Source organism: Hyperolius riggenbachi, chromosome 11 (assembly GCF_040937935.1).
Source record: "Hyperolius riggenbachi isolate aHypRig1 chromosome 11, aHypRig1.pri, whole genome shotgun sequence".
In the NCBI taxonomy this organism is placed as follows: domain Eukaryota; kingdom Metazoa; phylum Chordata; class Amphibia; order Anura; family Hyperoliidae; genus Hyperolius; species Hyperolius riggenbachi.
The window spans coordinates 182,834,363-182,854,866 of NC_090656.1; the positions used below are offsets into that span (position 1 = coordinate 182,834,363).

A 20,504-nucleotide genomic window follows, 5' to 3' on the forward strand; every position below is an offset into this window, starting at 1 on the left:
CCTACAGAAGTTTTCACCTCAATGACGGAAGCAATTTTTCCCTGTAGCGCTCCTCCCATTCGTTCGCCAATAACTTTATCACTACTCATCACACGAAGATGATCTATATTTTGTTTTTTTCTCCACAAATTAAGCTTTTTGTGGGCAATATTTTTTTTTTAGAAATCACTTTATTTTATATGCATTTTATAGATGAATACAAAAGAATAGAGAAAAAAATACACTATTTCTCCAATTCCATCACCTATAGTTTTAAAATAAGCAATACTGCTATAAATAAAACCCATGCATTTTATTTGCCTATTAGTCCCGGCTATCACAATATTTAAATTATTTCCCTAGTACAATTTATGGCGCCAATATATTTGATAATAAAGGTGTATTTTTTGTTTTGTGTGTCCCTTCAATTGTAAGCCCTCATGTACTAAAATAACAGTAATATACCCTCATGACATATGTATATAAAAAAAACTAAGTCCCTAAGAAAAGTATGGAATTCTTGTTTAACATCTGTTAGCTTGGTAACTGGAGTGGAGTGGGAGGGAGCTTTGGAAGGGACTAATTATATTAATTAAACATTTGTGGTGTTTGTAATTAACTTTTTGCCACTTTTTTTTTTTTTTTTACTTTCATCCAAGTTTTTTAGTTATGAATGGGGTCAGTACTTCCCCAGATGCGATCATAAGTGTTACTGTGTCCAGCTACCAGAAAGTGTGAGCATTCAGCTGTTACATATACTATTGACCTGAAACTGTTGTCAATACTATGCCAGATCGGGCTCCCAGTGTCTCTGTGGTTTTTGTCTCTATTCAGCTGGACTGCATATTAGCTTATCTCCTGTGACTATTAAAAACATTTAATGCATTGATATTTATTATCCTGATATTAAAGCATAGTCCATTGCTAGATTTGCAGCAATCCAGTCTATCCCATCTGTGAAAGTTGTATTCCGCTCATCCTGTTAGAAACAGGCGATCCAATTTGTCAAAGGTCTCCACTTCTTCATTTGTGAGTTTGCATCCTTTGAGCCTGGTGGGTATTAAAAAAAAGTGATCATTTGCCATATTTGCACAATGCTCATTGCAGATATACAGTAGGCCCAGATACACTCTTGCATTGCTCTCTGTTGCAGTGCTGACCCCATTAATCTTTATTGTATGAGTCAAGGCAAAGTTGCTCACAGAAATGCATACAGCAGTGCATTGTTAGGACACATTGCTGTGCCCATCAGACAGTGCTGTCTATGCACTGATATCTTTGCATATCGCATAATGAGCCTCTGCTGAAATCATTACAGCACAACAGTTTGCCCAGGCCCTTACTGAGCCGTATTTTTGCCATTTGCAATCCCCCATCTCAAAGTGCTGCAGCAGCCACAATGAGTGTGATACTTCAAAGTGTAGGAAGCTAATTTATTAGGCTGGGAGCACACTTGTCTGTGCGGAAAACCTTGAGTTTTCTAACGTGTCTTTCTGTGGTTTTTCGTTTGGGTTTTATGTGCCTTTTTGTTTTGCATTTTTAAAAAATATTTGCAATCAAAAAGGGAAAAAAGACCAGATTATTTGTTTCAAACGCATTCAAATCGCATGCGACTCATGTGATTTGCATATGGTATACAAGAAGCTTGCTGTGCGATTTTAAAACGCACAAAGAATTGCATTGGGAATAGACCAACTCCTAGCAACCAATAAAATTTTACTTTTATGAATATAGGCAGAGGAATAGGAGCTACTACAGGTTCCATATTTGGCACCAAAAATGCAGAATGCTTTCTCAACACCACCGGACAGCTGTAAGAGACACCTTAGTATAGGACACATTCATTGTATTTACCATATGGCAGTAATAGTGTTGTTGTAGTTTAATGCTTCAGCAAATGCAGATACACCAGTTCTACTGAAATTGTTGTTGGAAATCCTACAAGGAATTATAAAAAGAAACCAAAATAAATATTTTTATAAACAAAAAGACAGCATGAGTATAATATTCAATTCATAAAATAAAATTAGAGAGGGGAACCTTGGGCAAATACTGAAGCCCTCCTGTGTAGAGAAATAGTTATACTTGCCTCCTGTGTAGTTCTGTGACAGGAGCTGGACCCTCAGTTCCTGAATGTCTACTAGATCAGAGTTTATGACTTATGCAGGTTTTAGAAGTCTATGACTCAAAGATCACAACCATATTCATAGCCCATTAATAATGATCAGTTGAATGCAAATATGCACAACTTCCTATTGCGATAAATAGGCTGACATCCAATTCGCATGTGGGGAATATGCAGAAGACATGCAGCCAACAACTGCATCATGCACGCAAATCCCTTTAGCCATTCATGGCATGGCTAGAGGGATTTGGATGCAAGTGAACCTGAGGTGAGAGGGAGGCTGACATTTATTTCCATTTTAAAAGGAATGTCCGAGGTACCAAAAAAAACAACTACTTACCCGGGTCTTCCTCCAGCCCCTTATAGCTGTCCTGTGCCCTCGCCACAGCTCCAGCTAGTCGCCTGGGGGTCCCCTCCGGTGCAGATGCTGACCTCGCCAGGTCGGCATCTACAACACCTGCGCGAGAGCCGCTCATGGTTGCGCTGACGTCATCTGGAGTGTTCTGCGCAGGAGCAGAACTACTGCGTCTGCGCAGTATACTCCAGATGACGGCAGCGTGACTGCAAGCGGCTCTCACGCAAGAGTAGATGCCGACCTGGTGAGGGTAAGTAGATTAATATTTTTTATTTTTTTTTGTACCTTGGCAGTAAAAGGTCTGTCAGAGGCACTTAGCGCAATCCTGACCTTTTACTGCCATATACTCCTTGTTTATTTCCTGATGAAGCTGGGTTAAACCTGCGAAACGAGTTGCAACCTTGGAGTATGTCAATAAATTTGCGTTTATATTGAAATTGACAGACAGTTCTTGTGTTTGCTTCGGGAAGGTAAGTCCACCACTGCCTCCGTAGTAATTTTAAGAAATTTAGCACGTTTTTATCCTCTTGGAACCTGTGTTTGCTTTATCCCAAAATCCATATTATAATCTAGGCTCATAAATGGGCTCTTTGTAGAAGCTAACTTGTATTGTTTGCAAGCTTGTTGGAATAGGCGGATCGTTCTCCGGATAAAGGTTAAATCTGACAGGGTAAGCTTAGCCGCAGGATTAGGTATCCAGGAGATTAACTGATTGGCCCAAGAGCTCTTCGTCCAAATCCACCCATAACTTCTCACTTCTAACTGTGAAGGTAGCCAAATTGGTGACATATATCGGTCGGACATGCTGAAAGATGTCGGGTCGTCATGGTCAATCGGGTGCATGGCTGTAACGGCAAGCAATAGCAGGACAAGAGATGAAAGCATTGAAACCCCAAGCACCTGTTCCCCAAATGTATAAATGCATGACACATGCACACCGCCAGCACATAGCATTCCGGCGTGTGTGACGTCACATGCCCCGTCGTCCTGTATGCGGCTATGGAAGAACTGTGGATTCAGAAGATGGACAGGCACCACGACACAGAACAGGTGATGTATAAATGCACACTCATTTATACATTAGGGGAACAGTGGCAAGGCGCAGAGACTTATATAGAGGGGTGCCATGCCTGGTCCTGTGCTGTGCTGCCATGCCTGTCCCCGTGCTGCACCCCCATGCTTGCCCCAGTGCTGCACCCCCATGCCTGCCCCAGTGCTGATCTGCCATGACTGGCCTGGTGCCTCCCCATCACTCAGACCTCAGGTCAGATGAATTCTGTTATCGGGAATATGGCTACTTAACTTATGTATGTAGGGTGCACTTGGCCTAGTATTAGAAAAGGGGACAGAGAGGGAATAAGAAGAGATATTTCCAAAAAAGTAACTTCAGCAATATTCCGATGCCAAAAACACAGACAACCATAAAATATGCTTGTGCAAAAGGATGCTCATTTTAGAGGGGAAGGGGGCTCTGATCGGGGGGGGGGTGTTTGCCATAGGCTCTATATTATCCAGATACGCCACCGGCAAGGCGTTGAATGCAGTGGGCTTGGCTGATTTATGCTGAAATTGATCTGGGATTGGCCTGTGGTTTATGGGCCGCCAACAGATCTCTCTCTAATCAGATTTGATTAGAAAGAGATTTGTCTCTTGGTCGAATCTGCCCATCATTGCTAAATGTATGGCCAACTTGACAGGACCAGACAACCACCCTTGTAAGCAGACCCTGAACAAGAATGCAGTTCAGGTGCTCTGACTCAAGTACGACTGGCTTAGCCACGTGCTTGTTTCAGGAGTGTGCTTGAGACACTACTGCAGCCAAAGAGATCAGCAGGACTGGCAGGGAACTGGTATTGTTTAAAAACAAATAAATATGGCAGCCTCCATCCATATCCATCTCTCAGCAGGTTCCCTCTAATGGTATGAAACTCTGCATTTCTTCTTTGCTCTAAAAGATTATTTACAGCATAAAATCTACCAGAAATAAATTGGTAGCAGAACAGCATTCAACCACAGCACTTTCTTCTTCAGCTGGAAGCTTAGATCAGTGGGAAGTTTATGCCTGGTACACACCATGCAATTTCCCAACAGATAGATGGGTCGATAGATAATTTCCAACAGATCCGATCGGATTTCTGATCGTTTTTCTGATCACTTCTATGTAAATTGATCAGAAAAACGATCGGAAATCAGATCGGACCTGTCGGAAATTATCTATTCGACTCATTTTTCTGATGGGAAATTGCATGGTGTGTACAAGGCTTTAGATCGGAATTCAAGTGATTACATTATCTTGTATAGGTAATTAGCAAACATTCCTGACAATGCTTCAGCTTGGAGGCTAGCAGAAGGTAGAAAAGCAGGAGAGAACGCTCACTAAGCAGATTATATTATATAAGTACAGCAGCTATGCAATAAAATGCAATGGCAGCTTTCAGAACAGATAAACTGAACTTGTAATTTGTAAATGGGCAATAATACTTGTGCACAAAAGCAAATAAACTATACAGGTAATAAAGTAGGAAAACATGTTTATTTAATTATGTTAGAATTCAATTCTACTTTAAGGATGGAATCCTAAACGTAAGGATTGGGTGTTTATTCACAGAGAGGAAAGCAAGTGAAACAACTAACATGTGTGAGGAGTCACTACCTGGCTTCAGCTGTCCTTAAAGTATACCCGAGGTGACATGTGACATGATGAGACAGACAAGTGTATGTACAGTGCCAAGCATACAAAAAGTATGTTGTATTCAGTTTTTTCTTCCTATGCCTAAAAAAGATAAACATCAGGTATACAAGTAACAGATTCTGTCCAGGTCGGACTATAACGTAAATCTCACTGATAAGGAATTACAGCCATAAAACACTTTCCTTGCAGAAAATGGCCTGAGAGCAGGAAAGAGATTAAAAAGGTCAATAGATTTTAACTATGGCATACTTTGATCCATGTGTCATTGAGCAGAGACAATGAAACAGTAAAAGCTTTAAAAGAGTTAACAATAAAAAAATCATTTTTAAGAGAAAAAGGATAGATACAATTGTTTATCTCATCAGTTTATTTTCATTTCGTATTTCCTTTAAGTGGAGTGTTATTAGAGACGGCCATGTAAAATGCAGGATTCTGAGCTGTCTACTTTATTTTCTGGAAAGCTAGGCAGAAGGTGACACCGTATACAGAGAAACATAATACCTCCCTTCCTTTGTATATTTTGCCTGGTTCACAGTTGTAATGCAAGAAGTAGTATTTGTTGTGGCTGCACATAGACAAAGAGTAGACATTTTTGAATTATGAATTGCTTGAAAATGTGACCAGTCTACACTACAGGAATGAAATGCTCACTGCAGAAGGATATAAGGGAAGCATCACAGTCACATGAAATGCAAGGAAGTGAACTCCCCGTGACCCTGTCCACTGCTCAGGTGCTGAAGTGTGGTGTTAGGTGAATTTAGGTTTCTGAATTCAAACACCAACATTATTAAGGAAATTTATCGCTGAGGAGAAAAATTGCCTCCTCCATTTCAATTCCTGTGTCACCACCGCTAGCAGGGCCGGATTTCTGGGAAGGTCACAGAGGCCATGGCCTAGGGCGTTAAAAATCAGCAGGGCGCAGGACTTGGAGAGATAAGAGGTCACATGTCAAAGTAAACCACTCCTGCTTTGCTCTGGTCTGCCTGAATTCCAGAGATCCCTGCATCTATCTTACTTGTGCAAAGTGTGTGTTATGGCAGTCAGCATCTGCTGTCACCTGTATGATGAGAGGGGACAAACAATCTGCTGTGAGAAGAAACATATATGGGCTTAAGTAGCAGAACTCTTGAGTTCTGATTAGTTTTTCTCATGCAGCACGCATTCACAAGCAGCAATTAGCAGCTCTCCCCCTACCTGGCTGATATTAGTTTATTACTAGTAGGTCAGTGCTGTTAAAGAACTCAGATCTGTAAAATTTATGGTGTTTTTTTTTCTCCTAGAGAATGACAACAACATTCTTTGTGCTACAGTTTAACTATTTCCTGGCTTTTTTTTGCCAGCAAAGTACTGTGTTGACCATCCGTGAAAGCAGGATGTTTTGAAACAGAATGACAACTGTGTTACATTTATTTATATTTACAAAACAATCAATGCATCTCCTGCTGACTGTATATATAGCTGTATGCCTAACATCTTGTATACAGTAACAAAGTCTGAAGACGGCTCATTAACCAAAGGCTCACTGTTATTCTTTTGGTTAGCCAATCAAAAGTGTTATTCTGTTACAAAACTTCCTGCTGACTGATTTTAAAATCTGTCTTAAGTGCTAAATTGTCACTGTGTAAAGTACACCTGAGCTTATGCTGGGTACACACAATGCAATTTTCTGACAGATTTACTCTCAGATCAACTATTTCCAACATGTCCGATCTGCTTTCCAATCAATTTTCTGAATGATTTTTCATAGAAGTGAACAGCAAATTGATCGAAAAATTGAAGTTATATCAGACATGATGGAAATAATCTACCTGACAGTAAATCTGTCAGAAAATTGCATCATGTGTACCTAGCATTACACTACATCTATGCCAGTGTGTGTAGTGTCGGATCCTTCTACTTACCTGTTCTCTGTTTTGGATGGGCTTCTCTGCATTGTGCTACACTGTCCCCTATTTGTGGCTCTGCCTCTGACGGCAGCAAGTAGCACAGAGGACAAAGAAGTAGCGCTGTCCACTGGGGCTACTTGTGATTTTGCACTCCTGTATGCATGTTCACAGGAGCCGAGGGAGTGTTATGGGTATGTGTACTTGACAAGTGCTGTTGAGTGCTCATACATGAGCATCATTTCTGAAGTATGCAAGCCCAGAACACTATCGCCTGCTGTGCATGCAGACAGGAGCGCAAAATTACATGGAGTGGACAGAGCATGCACTGCTTCTTTGTTGAACGGGGCAAAGCAGCAAAACAGAGGGGGGCCCGTTCAAACTAGTCAGAGTTGGACAGAATGGGGGGGGGGGGGGCGGTTGGTGACAGCTGGAAAGTACAAATCCGGCCCTGGCCGCTAGAGGAGCATTCAAATAAGCACCGCTATTTCAACCAGTGTGAACCAAGTCTATAAATGTGCATTGCCGAGTCGCTAGCTAGCAACATCCACTTGTGCTCTTCTGCGCAACTAAGGACACGGACCTCCCTTTAGAAGCTCTTCAAGCAAGCTGAAGACTGCAAGCATCACAGAAAGAAGACGGCTAGTAACAAGACAGGAGCCATACTGCAATACAGGCAGCTGATGAAGATGGGGGTTCAAGAGAAGAACCACAAAGAGTTCAGAATAAAATATTACAACCCCGCGTGTTTGTTTTTTTTAAACGCTTAACTTTTACACATTTTGGGCCGATGTGTATGTGGTCTCAGGAGACCCCTGTATGCAACAACCCATGATGTGGGTGCTTATGTGATCAGTGAGCAGGTACTGAGTAATTTGGGTGACAGGTATTGAATAGCCTTGAGTACTAGATACTAGATGACATGGGAGAAAGGTTTTGGGTAACAATGGTGACTGATACTAGGGGACAAAGCAGCCGTGACACCCCCGCATCATTCTGCAGGTTGCCAGGCAGATGGGAGTTTCAGAAGTGACACAAAGCACCTCCCACAGCTTTAAGGGCCACTCCATGGGTATAAAAGACAATTCAGGGAAATAAGCTAAATGAATACGGTAGTTCTGATTCAGGAGGAAACATACTGCCATTGCTACTACCAGGGAACATTACTCCCATGACTGAGTGTCCCTTGTGGGTGGATGTAAGCAGTGAATCTAAAAATAAAAAGGACTCATAAGAGTAATTATGGGGTCATTTCATGGAAAAGTTTATAATATATACTCAGATGCCATTACTGTATTTATGCCTTGACACCTAACAGACACTTTTGCACATCATCTTAAAATGTCTTGTTTTTCTTTTCTGCTCAGTTGCCAAGTCCTTGGTAATCTGTTCTTCATGTTTATGTCTTATATTGTAGATCTAAAGTTATCATCACCATATACTGTTAAAGGTAAGCTGAGGTTGCAAATTGCCTAGCTGTCCTGCTGATCATCTGCCTCTAATACTTTTAGCCATAGACCACAAACAAGCATACAGGTCAGGTGTTCTGACTGAAGTCTGATTGGATTAGCTGCATGCTTGTATCAGGTGAGTAATTCACACTCTATTGATGCATCAGCTGGACAGCAAGGCATCATATGGCAGCCTCCATATTCATCTCACCCCAGGTTCCTACTTGCTTACTTCTTTAAAAATTGTTAGTGGATTGGTGAGCTCTTACAGGTTTGTCCACTAGATGGCATCATGTCCTTATTTTGTATAGTACTGTATATGGTCTATTGATTTTATTTGTACTTCTTCAGTCAGACTTGGTGCATTACATCTCATGAGATCTTACAATGGATTATTTATCCCAGTATCCTATCTCTTTGTGGAGCAGTGTAATGGTGAACGGTCGGTCCTACAGTGTGCAGTGGCCACCAGTATTCACCTGCATCAGTCAGTGTCTAAATATGCCTGTAAAGTTAGTTGGAGGATCAAAACTGCTATCTTAGGCCGTCCTGTAATGGACAATTGTCCTGGCAGAATACTCAGGGTGCCTTAACATTCATCCCTGTGATTTTCAGACCTTTTTAGATGTTTTTTCACATTTGCAATTCTGTGTTTTCCACTTTTTCGCACCCTATTCTTTTTTTGTTGGAGTTGTTTATGTGAGTGTTTATATTCTGATTTTATCATGCATATTCATGAAGCTAATCTACATGAATTTGTATGCAATTACCTTTGAATTCATAGATGTGGAAAGCATTAGCCAACATCAAAAAAAGACTTCTAAACTTTTCTACTACTCTACCTAGTTCAGAATGGTGCTTTTTATCACTGTTTCCATTTTTTATTTTTAATCAAGGTTTCTCTTAAACCCTTCTTCCCCATGTCACAGAGATGGAGATAGACCCTGGGTGTGACTGATAAGTATTCTGATTGGTCAGTTCAATGGACCAATTGAAACCCCAACACTGCACTGAGCCTATGGAGTTTGAAATCAGTATAGATTTAAAGCGGAATAAAACCTAGCATTTCTTCTTTGCTCTAAACAATTATTTACAGCATATTATATACAACCAGCATTCAAAGGTTTACACGCAGGGCTGGAAAGTTTAGTGCAGAGAAATGTGGATGCATCCGAAGTGTAGATAATGTTATCTTGTGTTTACTTAATTGTATCAAGTGAGGAATGTGACATTCTCTGACTGTGGAGAAGCTCCTGGACACAGACAGAAACTCAAAGCATTTCTGCCTTCAATACATAACAAATAAAAACAGTTATGAATAAAATGCAAAGTCACCTCACAAAGCAAAAAACTGTACTTTTGGGAACGTATAATTTCTAAATGAATAATACCACCTATGCACAAATGCAAGTATGATAACCGTATGGCATATAAAGAGTAGGAAAACATGTCTTTGTTGAATATTATGTCCGGGTTTTATACCGCTTTAAGATCAGTTTAAATGTTTTACTTCCATCTATTACAGACGTTGCCATATACATACTTTAAAACCTTCATGGTGTTATTTTTCTTAAGACTGTCTGCTAACGAGATGGCATCACTGTCCTGAAGTTTGTTTTCATCAAGCCTGCAATAAACAATAAAACCAAGATACATTTATTCTTAAACTAAGTACTGAATTTAGATTTTCATTGCTAGGGTTGAGTGTCCATGATCATCATGGGTTAAAAACTAGCATCAGCATAGCAACCTCATATTAGCCTCAATTCACAAAGCATTACCGCATTCGGTAATGCTGAAAACAGCTGATTTTACCTATCTCCTTCCCAAATTCCAATTCACTAAACCTATTAACACACGGAAAATTAAAATTACTGTCTAGTGGGGTAAATTACGGCCTTGAGTGGTAAATACCTCAAAAAAATGAAAAGAAATTGCAATTCACAAAGATTAACTCATTAGGTAACAAGCAAAAGTGTTTGGTATTTTTCTCCAGCTCAGACCAGCCAATAACTCACTTTCCCCATGCTCTCACTGTGCAGTAACATTGACAGACAGCCGATAGGGAGAGCCAGGCAGCCAATAGGGAGAGCCACACAGCCTGCTTCTCACCCTGATTTGGTCCGACACCCTGGAAGGCGGGACTTTACTCTGGCAGAGCAGGGGAAGAAGACATTTTATGAGGCTTTTCTGCTTCCCTTTAAATGTGAAAATCTGTATACCCTTATACAGAAGAGCTCCCCCTGGTGGCTTCAGCACATCTAAAGAGATCTCAGCTCCCTGCCTTGGTGAATTACTGAACTTCGAACTAGTGAATTTGGAACAAAAATGTAAAATACCGAATGCGGTATTTTACCAACCTAAATTATTTTACCGAACTGCCCTTAGTGAATTGAGGCCTTTGTCATTTAGTGATTCGTAATTATTATTAATTAAAAGATGAACAAACAATGTTGTGTCACTTTGTCCACATGGTGCTGCTTGCTTGTCTTCAAGTCATTGTTCCTCCCTCCCTTCTCAACAGAAGAACAGGAGAAAAAGTGTCCCAAATGGGTACTCCCCTTAGGAGAGGGAAGCATCTGGCTCCTTCAGGTGCTTTTCCCGCCCTCTTCATCGGGCTGTTCCAGCACTGTCCACTCTACCGTTGAAGGTTCGCACATGCACATTAGCAGCCTGATGGAGGACAGGGAAGACTCTAGAGGATCCAGATGCTTCCCTCTACCAAGGTTAGAACCAATTTGGGGCACTGTTTTTGTTTGAAGAAGGGAGGTGGGAACATTGACAGTGGAGCTGTGCTTCGGGGCGGGGGTCCATGCCCTGGAAAAACTTGATGGAAGACTACGGGGAAGACTCTGTAGGATCCAGAGGTATATCCCTCCCAAATATCTCTCCAAAAGTAAGCATCTAATTTTTTTTCCTCGCACAACCTCACAGGTAGAGATGGGCCGAACGGTTCCAGGCGAACTTTGGTGGTTCGCGTTCGCCTGGACCAGGTGAACTTTTGCGGAAGTTCGATTCGCCCCATAATGCACTATGAGGGTCAACTTTGACCCTCTGCATCACAGTCAGCAGGCACATTGTAGCCATTCAGGCTACACTAAGCCCTGGAGCCCCCCCCCCCCTTATATAAGGCAGGCTTTACATTCACTCGTGTGCCTGCTAGAGACAGACTAGGGACAGCTGCTGCAGACTTGTTCTCCTAGGGAAAGATTAGTTAGGCTCTTGGTCTTGACTTGCTCCTGGCTGATTGTTATTGCTAAAATAGCACCCCTCAACAGCTCTTTTGAGAGCTAATGTTTTCCAGATGTGGTTTTTTTTTGTGTGTTGCTCACTGACATTATACAGCCCTATCTGTTGCAGTTGGACCTTGGTAATTGTTATTACTGTGCCAGCCAGGCCCTGCCTAACTATCTATACTGGGACACCTATCTTTGCTTACCTAACTACTGGGGCACCTACTTACCTATACGGGGACACCTACCTATACTAGGGGACCTACCTATGCCTACCTACCTATACTGGGTCTCCTACCTATGCCTAGCTAACTACTGGGACACCTACCTATGCCTACCTACCTATACTAGGTCTCCTACCTATGCCTAGCTAACTACTGGGACACCTACCTATGCCTACCTACCTATACTGGGACTCCTACCTATGCCTAGCTAACTACTGAAGCACCTACCTATGCCTACCTACCTATACTGGGACTCCTACCTATGCCTACCTACCTATACTGGGACTCCTACCTATGCCTAGCTAACTACTGGGACACCTACCTATGCCTACCTACCTATACTGGGACTCCTACCTATGCCTACCTACCTATACTGGGACTCCTACCTATGCCTTGCTAACTACTGAGGCACCTACCTATGCCTACCTACCCATACTGGGACTCCTACCTATGCCTACCTACCTATACTGGGACTCCTACCTATGCCTAGCTAACTACTGAAGCACCTACCTATGCCTACCTACCTATAGTGGGACTCCTACCTATGCCTACCTACCTATACTGGGAATCCTACCTATGCCTAGCTAACTACTGAGGCACCTACCTATGCCTACCTTCCTATACTGAGGCACCCACCTATGCCTACCTACCTATACTGGGACTCCTACCTATGCCTACCTACATACAAGAAGATAATAAAGTCGTTGCTTCATTGTGGACAGACCAAATTTGATCAGCTGGACAGTCACTACTGTTCTATCATTGAGCTACCACAGCCCGGCGACCATATGGGCTGGAAAACTGCCACGGCCTGCACTCTGGCCATGTTGCGCATCAGTCCAGCACGGCCGTCACTACGCAAACAGCTGTTTGCGGTGCGTTACACAGTGAGTTTGGTGTGTCAGTGTGAAGCAGAACTCTAATTATTCTCCCTGATTGATGTATACACATAAAAGATGTTTGAAAGCACTTTAGGCCTGCAATTTAGCATTAAATGTGATTTCTGCCCTTAAAACGCTGCTTTGCGTCACATCCAGATTTTTCCCTGGGACTTTGGGCATGTATCCCACTCCGCCATGCCCCCCTCCAGGTGTTAGATCCCTTGAAACATCTTTTCCATCATTTTTGTGGACAGCATCATTTTTTCTATTTTTCAAAGTTCGCATCCCCAAGTCTAGGTTCGCGAACCTAGAATCTGAGGTTCGGCCCATCTCTACTCACAGGTTTGCTTTAAGTATGTTAATTAACAAAACACTACCGACCCCTGAAAAAGGGGCCTTGGAAAGAAGGGTGCTCATTATAAAAGCCACAATTTGCAGCATTGAACAGAAATTCCTGAACTCCCACTATGTAATGCTGCAATTTGCATAGCAGGAAGCCTCGGCATCCGCAATTTTATTGGGCACCTCCATGTGCCAAATTTCCATTCATTGCAGCAAATCGCAGCTTTGCAAGGGTGGGGGGGTAGGTTAAGGTCAGGAGACACCGGAAGGGATGAAATGTTAGACGTGACCATTGGTCTAGTGTTAGGCATCACCGATGGGGGTTGAGGGTTAGGCATAGTTATAGGGAGGGTTAAAGGTTAGGCATAGTTATAGGGAGGGTTAAAGGTTAGGTATTAGTAGAGGGAGGTTTAGAGGTTAAGTATTGGTAAAGGGAGGGTTAGCGGTGAGGCATCGGTAGAGGGAGGGTTCTATGTGAGAGTAGGGTTAGGTAAAGTCATAGTAAAATAGAAAAAGATTATCAGTATTTTACTATCAAAATTAAGTAGTAGAATATCAGTAATTTTACCAATATTCTACTAGCTGCAATCCCCTGCCTCCTTTCTCCAGACAACTATATTACGTGAATGAAGACACTCCAGCATTTTCCATTAAACACTTCCCCTCCCCTGGGACGAGTAACTACGACCCTGCAAAATGCCATAACTATGTGCATCCCTGCACATAGTTATGGCATTTTGCAGGGACGTAGTTACTCAATGTAGCTACTACGTCCCTCCCCGATGCGCATTCTTGCTCGCCCCCCCTGCGCTTGTTACAGCCGCTCGTTACTGCCAATTGGTAGCCACTAGATCAATCAATGGGAACTTAGTTCCCATTCATTGATCTAAGTCCCCGTGTAAATGAACGCCGCCATCTATTAGACGGCGCCTTCATTCATAAAGACCATCCACGCAGTGCTTCCAGTTTGCGTACTAATAGTCATCTACGAGGACATCTTCTGGCCAAATTGTAAAATTACATCTACATTTTTTTTCAAGAATCCCTTTTTACCTTATTTTTGTATTTTAAATTAACCTCTGACCTCCCACACTGCCCAATAGTTACCAAATATTTTTTTTAATTTACAAATAAAAAATATACATAAATAGTTACCTTAGGTTAGGGATTGAACTTTTTTTAATATGTATGTAAAGAGGGTATATTACCATTACTTTATAAATGATGGGCTTGAAATTAGGAATGGACACAAAACTGAAAAAAAGCAACTTTATTTCCAAATAAAATATTGTCGCCATACATTGTACTAGGGAAAAATTTTAAATATTGCAATAACCGGGGCAAATGGGCAAATAAAATGTGTGGGTTTTAATTATGTTAGCAAGTATTATTTTAAAACTATAATGGCTGAAAACGGAGAAAGAATAAATTTTTTCCATTTTTTTCTTATTTTTCCTGTTAAAACACATTTAGAAAAAAATAATTCTTAAAAAGTATGCCCGAAAGAAAGCCTAATTGGTGGCAAAAGATAAAAACCAAGATATAGATTGTTTTGTTGTGATAAGTAGTAATAAAGTTATAGGCAAATGAATGGAAAGGGCCCTGACAGGTGAAAATTGTTCTGTTTTTTTTTTTAAGGGGAAAAACCCTTTGAAGTGAAGCGGTTAAAGAACCACTATAGTGAATTGAATGACATTTTGGTAAAGTCCTACTTAAAATGGGCAACATTTTATCATTTTTTTTTATTAGGAAAATAATAATTTGATGTTTCCTGTGCTCTGTGACCCCTGTTACCATGACATAAAACAATGGGAATCTTCCTTGTAAAGCCACAGAAAAGGCAAAGAAATGACTGAAGCTGTAAACCCACCACCTTTACTAAAAATGAATTAATGTTTGAGTGTGTCCCCATTAGTAATATATGGGAAATATTCTTCAACATGAGCGCAGCCTGTGATAGTCTGACACAGGTCCTCTTCCTTCTCTACTCTGTCCAAAATTATAACGGAACGTTTTGAATGGAGAGTTCAGTAAATTAACCCTTACTGTGGATTGTCTATTGAGGAGATAAATCCACCACTTTTAAATAATTTTAATTAAAAATCATAAAATCCTGGCACTTCATTTCAATAGTAATTACTGTAGTAGCCCTCTTGTGATGGTAGGTTGAGTTTCTTTTTACCCATTCCCTTATTTTTGGAGCGTGACAGTTCCTGGGATTTTGTCTTGCATCTGAGTGGAGAAAGGCTCATCATCCTCAAATACCTTGTAATTGGCTGGCTACCTCTCAGGCCATCTATGACAGCGCGAGTACCCAGTCATCACTTATCTTCCTATATACGTTGATCTAATTACTAAACAAGACGCGGTTCTCAATTTTTGTTTTAGAGACTTCTCATGGACTACATACTGATTTTTGATGGAGTTCACTAACTTCACATTGATTAATGGTAAATTGATTAACATACCCATTGATGTTACAGTAGTTCTATGAGGTGCAGGTTATTTCAGGTGCCTTATAACTTATTTGTCCTGATATTAATTATGAATGTTTTTATTGCTGCAGAAACAACAAAATATTACTTCTGTGATAGTCTCAGATCTGCACATGACCTCCTTTTGTCCTCCTCTAGAATTTACTCCTTGCATTCACATATACAGGATTTCACATGTGCTTCAGCCCTCCTCTGGAATGCCCTTCGACAACACATCTGTGACTCTTCAACCTTTGATATCTTTGATATCTTTAAACGCTCCCTCAAAACTCACTTTTTCCAAAAACCATACACTCTGTATTAGGCCATTCTCCCTTTGACCTAAGGTCAAGTTGCATTCCTCACTAGATAACCTAAAAACACACTGCCTCTAGGTATCATTATTGTACACTTCCCCCTCCTCTTGTCCACCCCCCCCTCCCCTCATTCTTTTAGATTGTAAGCTTGCAAGAGCAGGGCTCTCACACTTTTTTTTTTTTTTTTGTCTAGGAATTTGTTAATTTGTGGTAGATTTTATTCATCATGTTACTTTTGTCACTGTAATTACCAGTGCTGTATTTTTTACCAATTCTTTATATTGGTGTATACCATCGTCTGTATTATGTATCCTTTGTTTGATTCTTACGTTGTACAGCGCCACAGAACATGTTGGTGCTTTATAAATCAATAATAATAATAATAATACTAGTTTAAAGTGAGTCATTACCAACCATGCCTTTCCATTTATTACCATGTGTTGCATGATATATTTTGCAAGGATGTTTCATCAGTTCTTTATGGAAACATATTCATTAGTATTGCTTTGGTTTAATGAATGTTTGCAACCTAAAAATGTTTATGTGGTTGGGAGCAGTTAGGTAAGTTAGGTAATTAAATAGCCTTTGAAAAGCCTTTTCGCCTCCCTCCTCAAAGGGGATCTTTTTACAATGCAAAGATATTCTAAGAACTGATCACTATGGGCAAATAATGATGGTGAACTGTAACATTTGGTTGTCTGCATGGAAGTGAATTATTTATTTACTCAGTGTAAGTGCTGAGAATAAGCAGAGGGAAGTTGGTGTTGAAATGTGTTGTGCAAGGATGTCTCTGGGTTTCAGTATAAAAATGAACTTGTTATTACAGAAGAAATGAAAAGATGACAAGGTGCAATATTAAGACAAACATGTTTATACAAGTCTCCCAAATGGGACTATAAAATGCACTCCCAAGCTCAGTCCTATTTCAGTTTCCCATTTTTTTCAAGCATACAGTATGATACATTTGAATTATCCTGCAGTGCACAATAATCTGTACACCAAGACCCTTAGGGCCGTGTCCACTTGTGCCGGCGGGCGGCTGTGAGAGCGGCGGCACTTCCTTGTCTGCGGGTACACAGACGATTCCCATCAGCCGTGCCATGCACGCCTCCGGGATTTACAGCCTCTTGCGTGGAAATGGATGCCAATGTTGGCCGAATTGCTAGCGCAAGCAAGTTATACCTTTATATTAGAAGATCAGTAGAATGTAAAATTTACACTGAATTTGCTGTTTAAGTCTCACTCCACTTGATGTGTATTTAAATTCTCTTGGGTCTATACAGTCTTTACGTTCCTGAACTAATACCTGCTGTCTAGTCCTGTAACACCAGATATTCATTCTGTTTTGCGTTATAAAAAGTGTGTCATAGGACAATGAGTACAGAAATATAATATAGATGACATTTTCTATATCTTAGATCAGTAAGATGGGGCCAGAATTCAGGACAGATACCAACCAGAGTTCTTCTAGCACAGTATTCTCCTTCAACATGCGAGCCAACGCCTCACCTCCAATGCTTCCTATGTTGTTACCCACCAAGCTGAAAATGGAGACATAAAACAATGGTCACCAACGCACCACATTCTTTCTCAGTCACACCTTATTGTCATTCCAGTGATTAAAATAAAACGAATTTCTCCTTCAAGTTATATGATAATCCTAAGAATTCATTTACTTTTGCTACATGCAGATGTACTGTACATCTACACGGTGCATCTATACTGGTTCATTATTGTTCGCAAACCAGACCAAATATAAAAAAATGCTTAAAACTAAGTTTTCATCATATATTTTTAGGATTTGTCTAAGGCCCCTTGCCCACTTGAGCACATCAGGGAAACATCACAACATATGGCACGTTGCAGATTTTTGGCAATGCAATTGCGATTCTATTCATTATGATGAATGGAGTCGCGTTGCAGTGTGTTTGAGGGAATTAATCGGCAACCATGCAATTTCATGGTGAATCTCAATGCATGGATGGGGACATTAGACAGTGCAGTCTGAGCACTTCTGGTGTCCACGCAGATCGCGTCATATCGCCTTGCCGCAACACATGGCTAAAAAAAGCAAATGTGTGTAAGAAGCCTAAAAGTCAGATGATGTTTTAGGTCACACTCATAAAAAAGTAGACATTTTAAAGCACTACTGTATAGAACAACATCTGCTAAAAAGTAACTGTCTCCTAACTCCCTGTTTAATTACTGGCCGTCAGCCCGCTAGCATAGTCTTTACCAAAATTGTCATTGGTCTTAACAGGTTCTCCAGCATAACTCTATAGTCCTCTTTCTTGATCGGTCATCAGCATGTTACACTTTCAGGCCACTCTCCTCTGCTTTAGACACTCTCATAATCAGAATCTTTATTGTCATTGCACTAATTAACATTGTACAATTAATTTTTTTTAGCGCCAATTTCCAGTACAAAATAAAAATAAAACCATAGACATCATATATACATTCTATTGCACTCGCCTCTTATCCAATAGAATACTCCACATCAATTCACTTATCAGCATTTAACATAGAACAAAACCCTTTATAGGAATGTGAGTCCCCTAGCTATTACTGTCTCCTTAAGGTAGCCATATATCTAGCGATGATGGGCAGATTTGACCAAGAGCCTAATCTCTCTCTGATTAAATCTGATTAGAGAGATAGATCTTTCGGCTGCCCATACACCGCAAGCCAATTCCCAATCAATTTCAGCATGAAAGCTCTCTGGAATTGGCCGGGCTCACTGCCTCACCGCGGCAGGGTATAATGTATAAATGTATATGTATGTGCATGTGCATTTATACATTACCTGTCCTGTGTCCGTCTTCGAAGCCCGTCCGTTTTCATATCCGCCACTCTTCCATATACACCCCGACCTGTGTGGCGCACGTGTGACGTCATATGCATGCTGGTGTGCTATGCGTCGGCAGCATGTATGGGAAGTGTAACGATCAGCGGTGGATTCGGAAGAGGACAGGCACTGCGACACAGGACAGGTAATGTATAAAAGCACATACATATACATTTATACATTAGGTGAAAGGTGCCAGGAGTTTTGATGCTTGTTCCAATATTGCTTGCTGTTTCCGCCACACCTGACCGACCACGATGGCCCAACGTCTTGCAGCATGTCCAACCGATTAATGTGACCTATTTCAGCCCGGGATTAGTTGCATTGTCAATTAGGCATGCACTGGGCGGCAACAATTTTCATCTGATCCGAATATAATAATCGCCAAGTCGCCTGATGTATGGCCACCTTAACTCTATAGAAGATAGATTGTACATTGTCTACTATTAAATCTCTAGCTTCTCTCCCCCAGAGATAACCAGAAAATTTGCAGGGTTTGAACCAGAACCAGACAGGGACTAATAAGATTCAGAAGCTGCTAATTTATTACGTGGCAGCTTAATAACTGACCTCTGCACGCCATGTAATCTTTCTATACACACATAAGTCATATGAATAATGTACTGTATATTATCATCTCACCTAAACCATATCATGGAGTTGTTCTTGTGTAGCGCATCTGCAATAGCTTTTGCTCCAATATCACCCACTTGATTTCCCCAGAGTCTGAAAGAGAAGCAGTCAGAGTACAAGTTAGTTATACAATTACCGACATTAGTAAACTGTTTACAAGTGCTATCTAGTACTTACCCCAAGTATTTAATTGACTGATTTTCCTTTAGTCCTTCTGCTAATATCTTCCCACCAACTTCAGTGATGGAGTTATTACCCAATCTAAGGGCAAAGCCATAAAAATATATTACAAGAAAATACTGGAAGGTTAAAATCATCCAATGCATGGCTGTCATGTTATGTTGAGTATTTTCATTAACTCATTTAGGATCGGCAGTGTCTGGCCCCTTTGTTTGTGATCACTATGATAGGCTTACAGTGATCACCTGGTAAGGAGCCAATGCAACTGACTCCTTATCGACAGAGACGAAGCTCTGCTGTCACATGACAGCCGAATCAGTGGCTGTGCGAGAAAATGATCGGCTTGGGACCACTGGAACTGACGGCATAAATTATACACCGCATCAGAGTTAGGGAGCAGCAGCTGCGGCATAGAATCTGCAATACGCAGTCCTGAGCCGGTTAATATATATGTACATTTTTATTACAAGTTGCTGCATCATTACATCATTGCTGCACAATGCTTTTTGTAATCCAACAATGTTGAAAATGACCTTCCCATTCCAGTTTGCAGCCTGCTATAATTTCCTGAAAGGGTCCTAAATTTTCCTCTTGCCAACCACTGCACCAGTACACCGTTTGCACTGTTTGGTGACTGGGGCACCCCAAAATCCGATTTTAATCCTTGAGCTTCTCATTTGCAGACTCAAGGCAAGTGCTAAACAGATGCTGCAAGTGAAGTGAAGTAAATTAGGCAATGTGAACATTAAGGGCCATATGCAATTCACTTTTTCTCCTGAGTTTTCTCCTAGGAGAGAATTTTTCATCTTAAATATAAATTAACTTTTTAGCACTGGAAAAAGTACCAAAAAGTAGTGAAAGAGTACTGTCCACGTTATTTTGAGTAT

The 20,504-nt window shown here is 40.9% G+C and overlaps 1 protein-coding gene across 4 annotated transcripts in view; it reads right to left on the reverse strand.

The window, feature by feature from the left end:
* Nucleotides 1–242: 242 nt before the first annotated feature.
* NOD2 (nucleotide binding oligomerization domain containing 2) overlaps nucleotides 243–20,504 on the reverse strand; it is a 216,183-nt gene continuing 195,921 nt past the window's right edge. For all 4 annotated transcript variants that reach the window (XM_068261577.1, XM_068261576.1, XM_068261574.1 and 1 more), the window contains exons 7-12: nucleotides 19,615–19,698; nucleotides 19,447–19,530; nucleotides 17,414–17,497; nucleotides 10,029–10,112; nucleotides 1,834–1,917; nucleotides 243–1,029 (exon numbers count right to left, since the gene is read on the reverse strand). In XM_068261577.1, coding sequence (XP_068117678.1) covers nucleotides 954–1,029; nucleotides 1,834–1,917; nucleotides 10,029–10,112; nucleotides 17,414–17,497; nucleotides 19,447–19,530; nucleotides 19,615–19,698 — 496 coding nt within the window. In that variant the 3' untranslated portion in view covers nucleotides 243–953. The remainder of the gene's footprint in view (nucleotides 1,030–1,833; nucleotides 1,918–10,028; nucleotides 10,113–17,413; nucleotides 17,498–19,446; nucleotides 19,531–19,614; nucleotides 19,699–20,504) is intronic.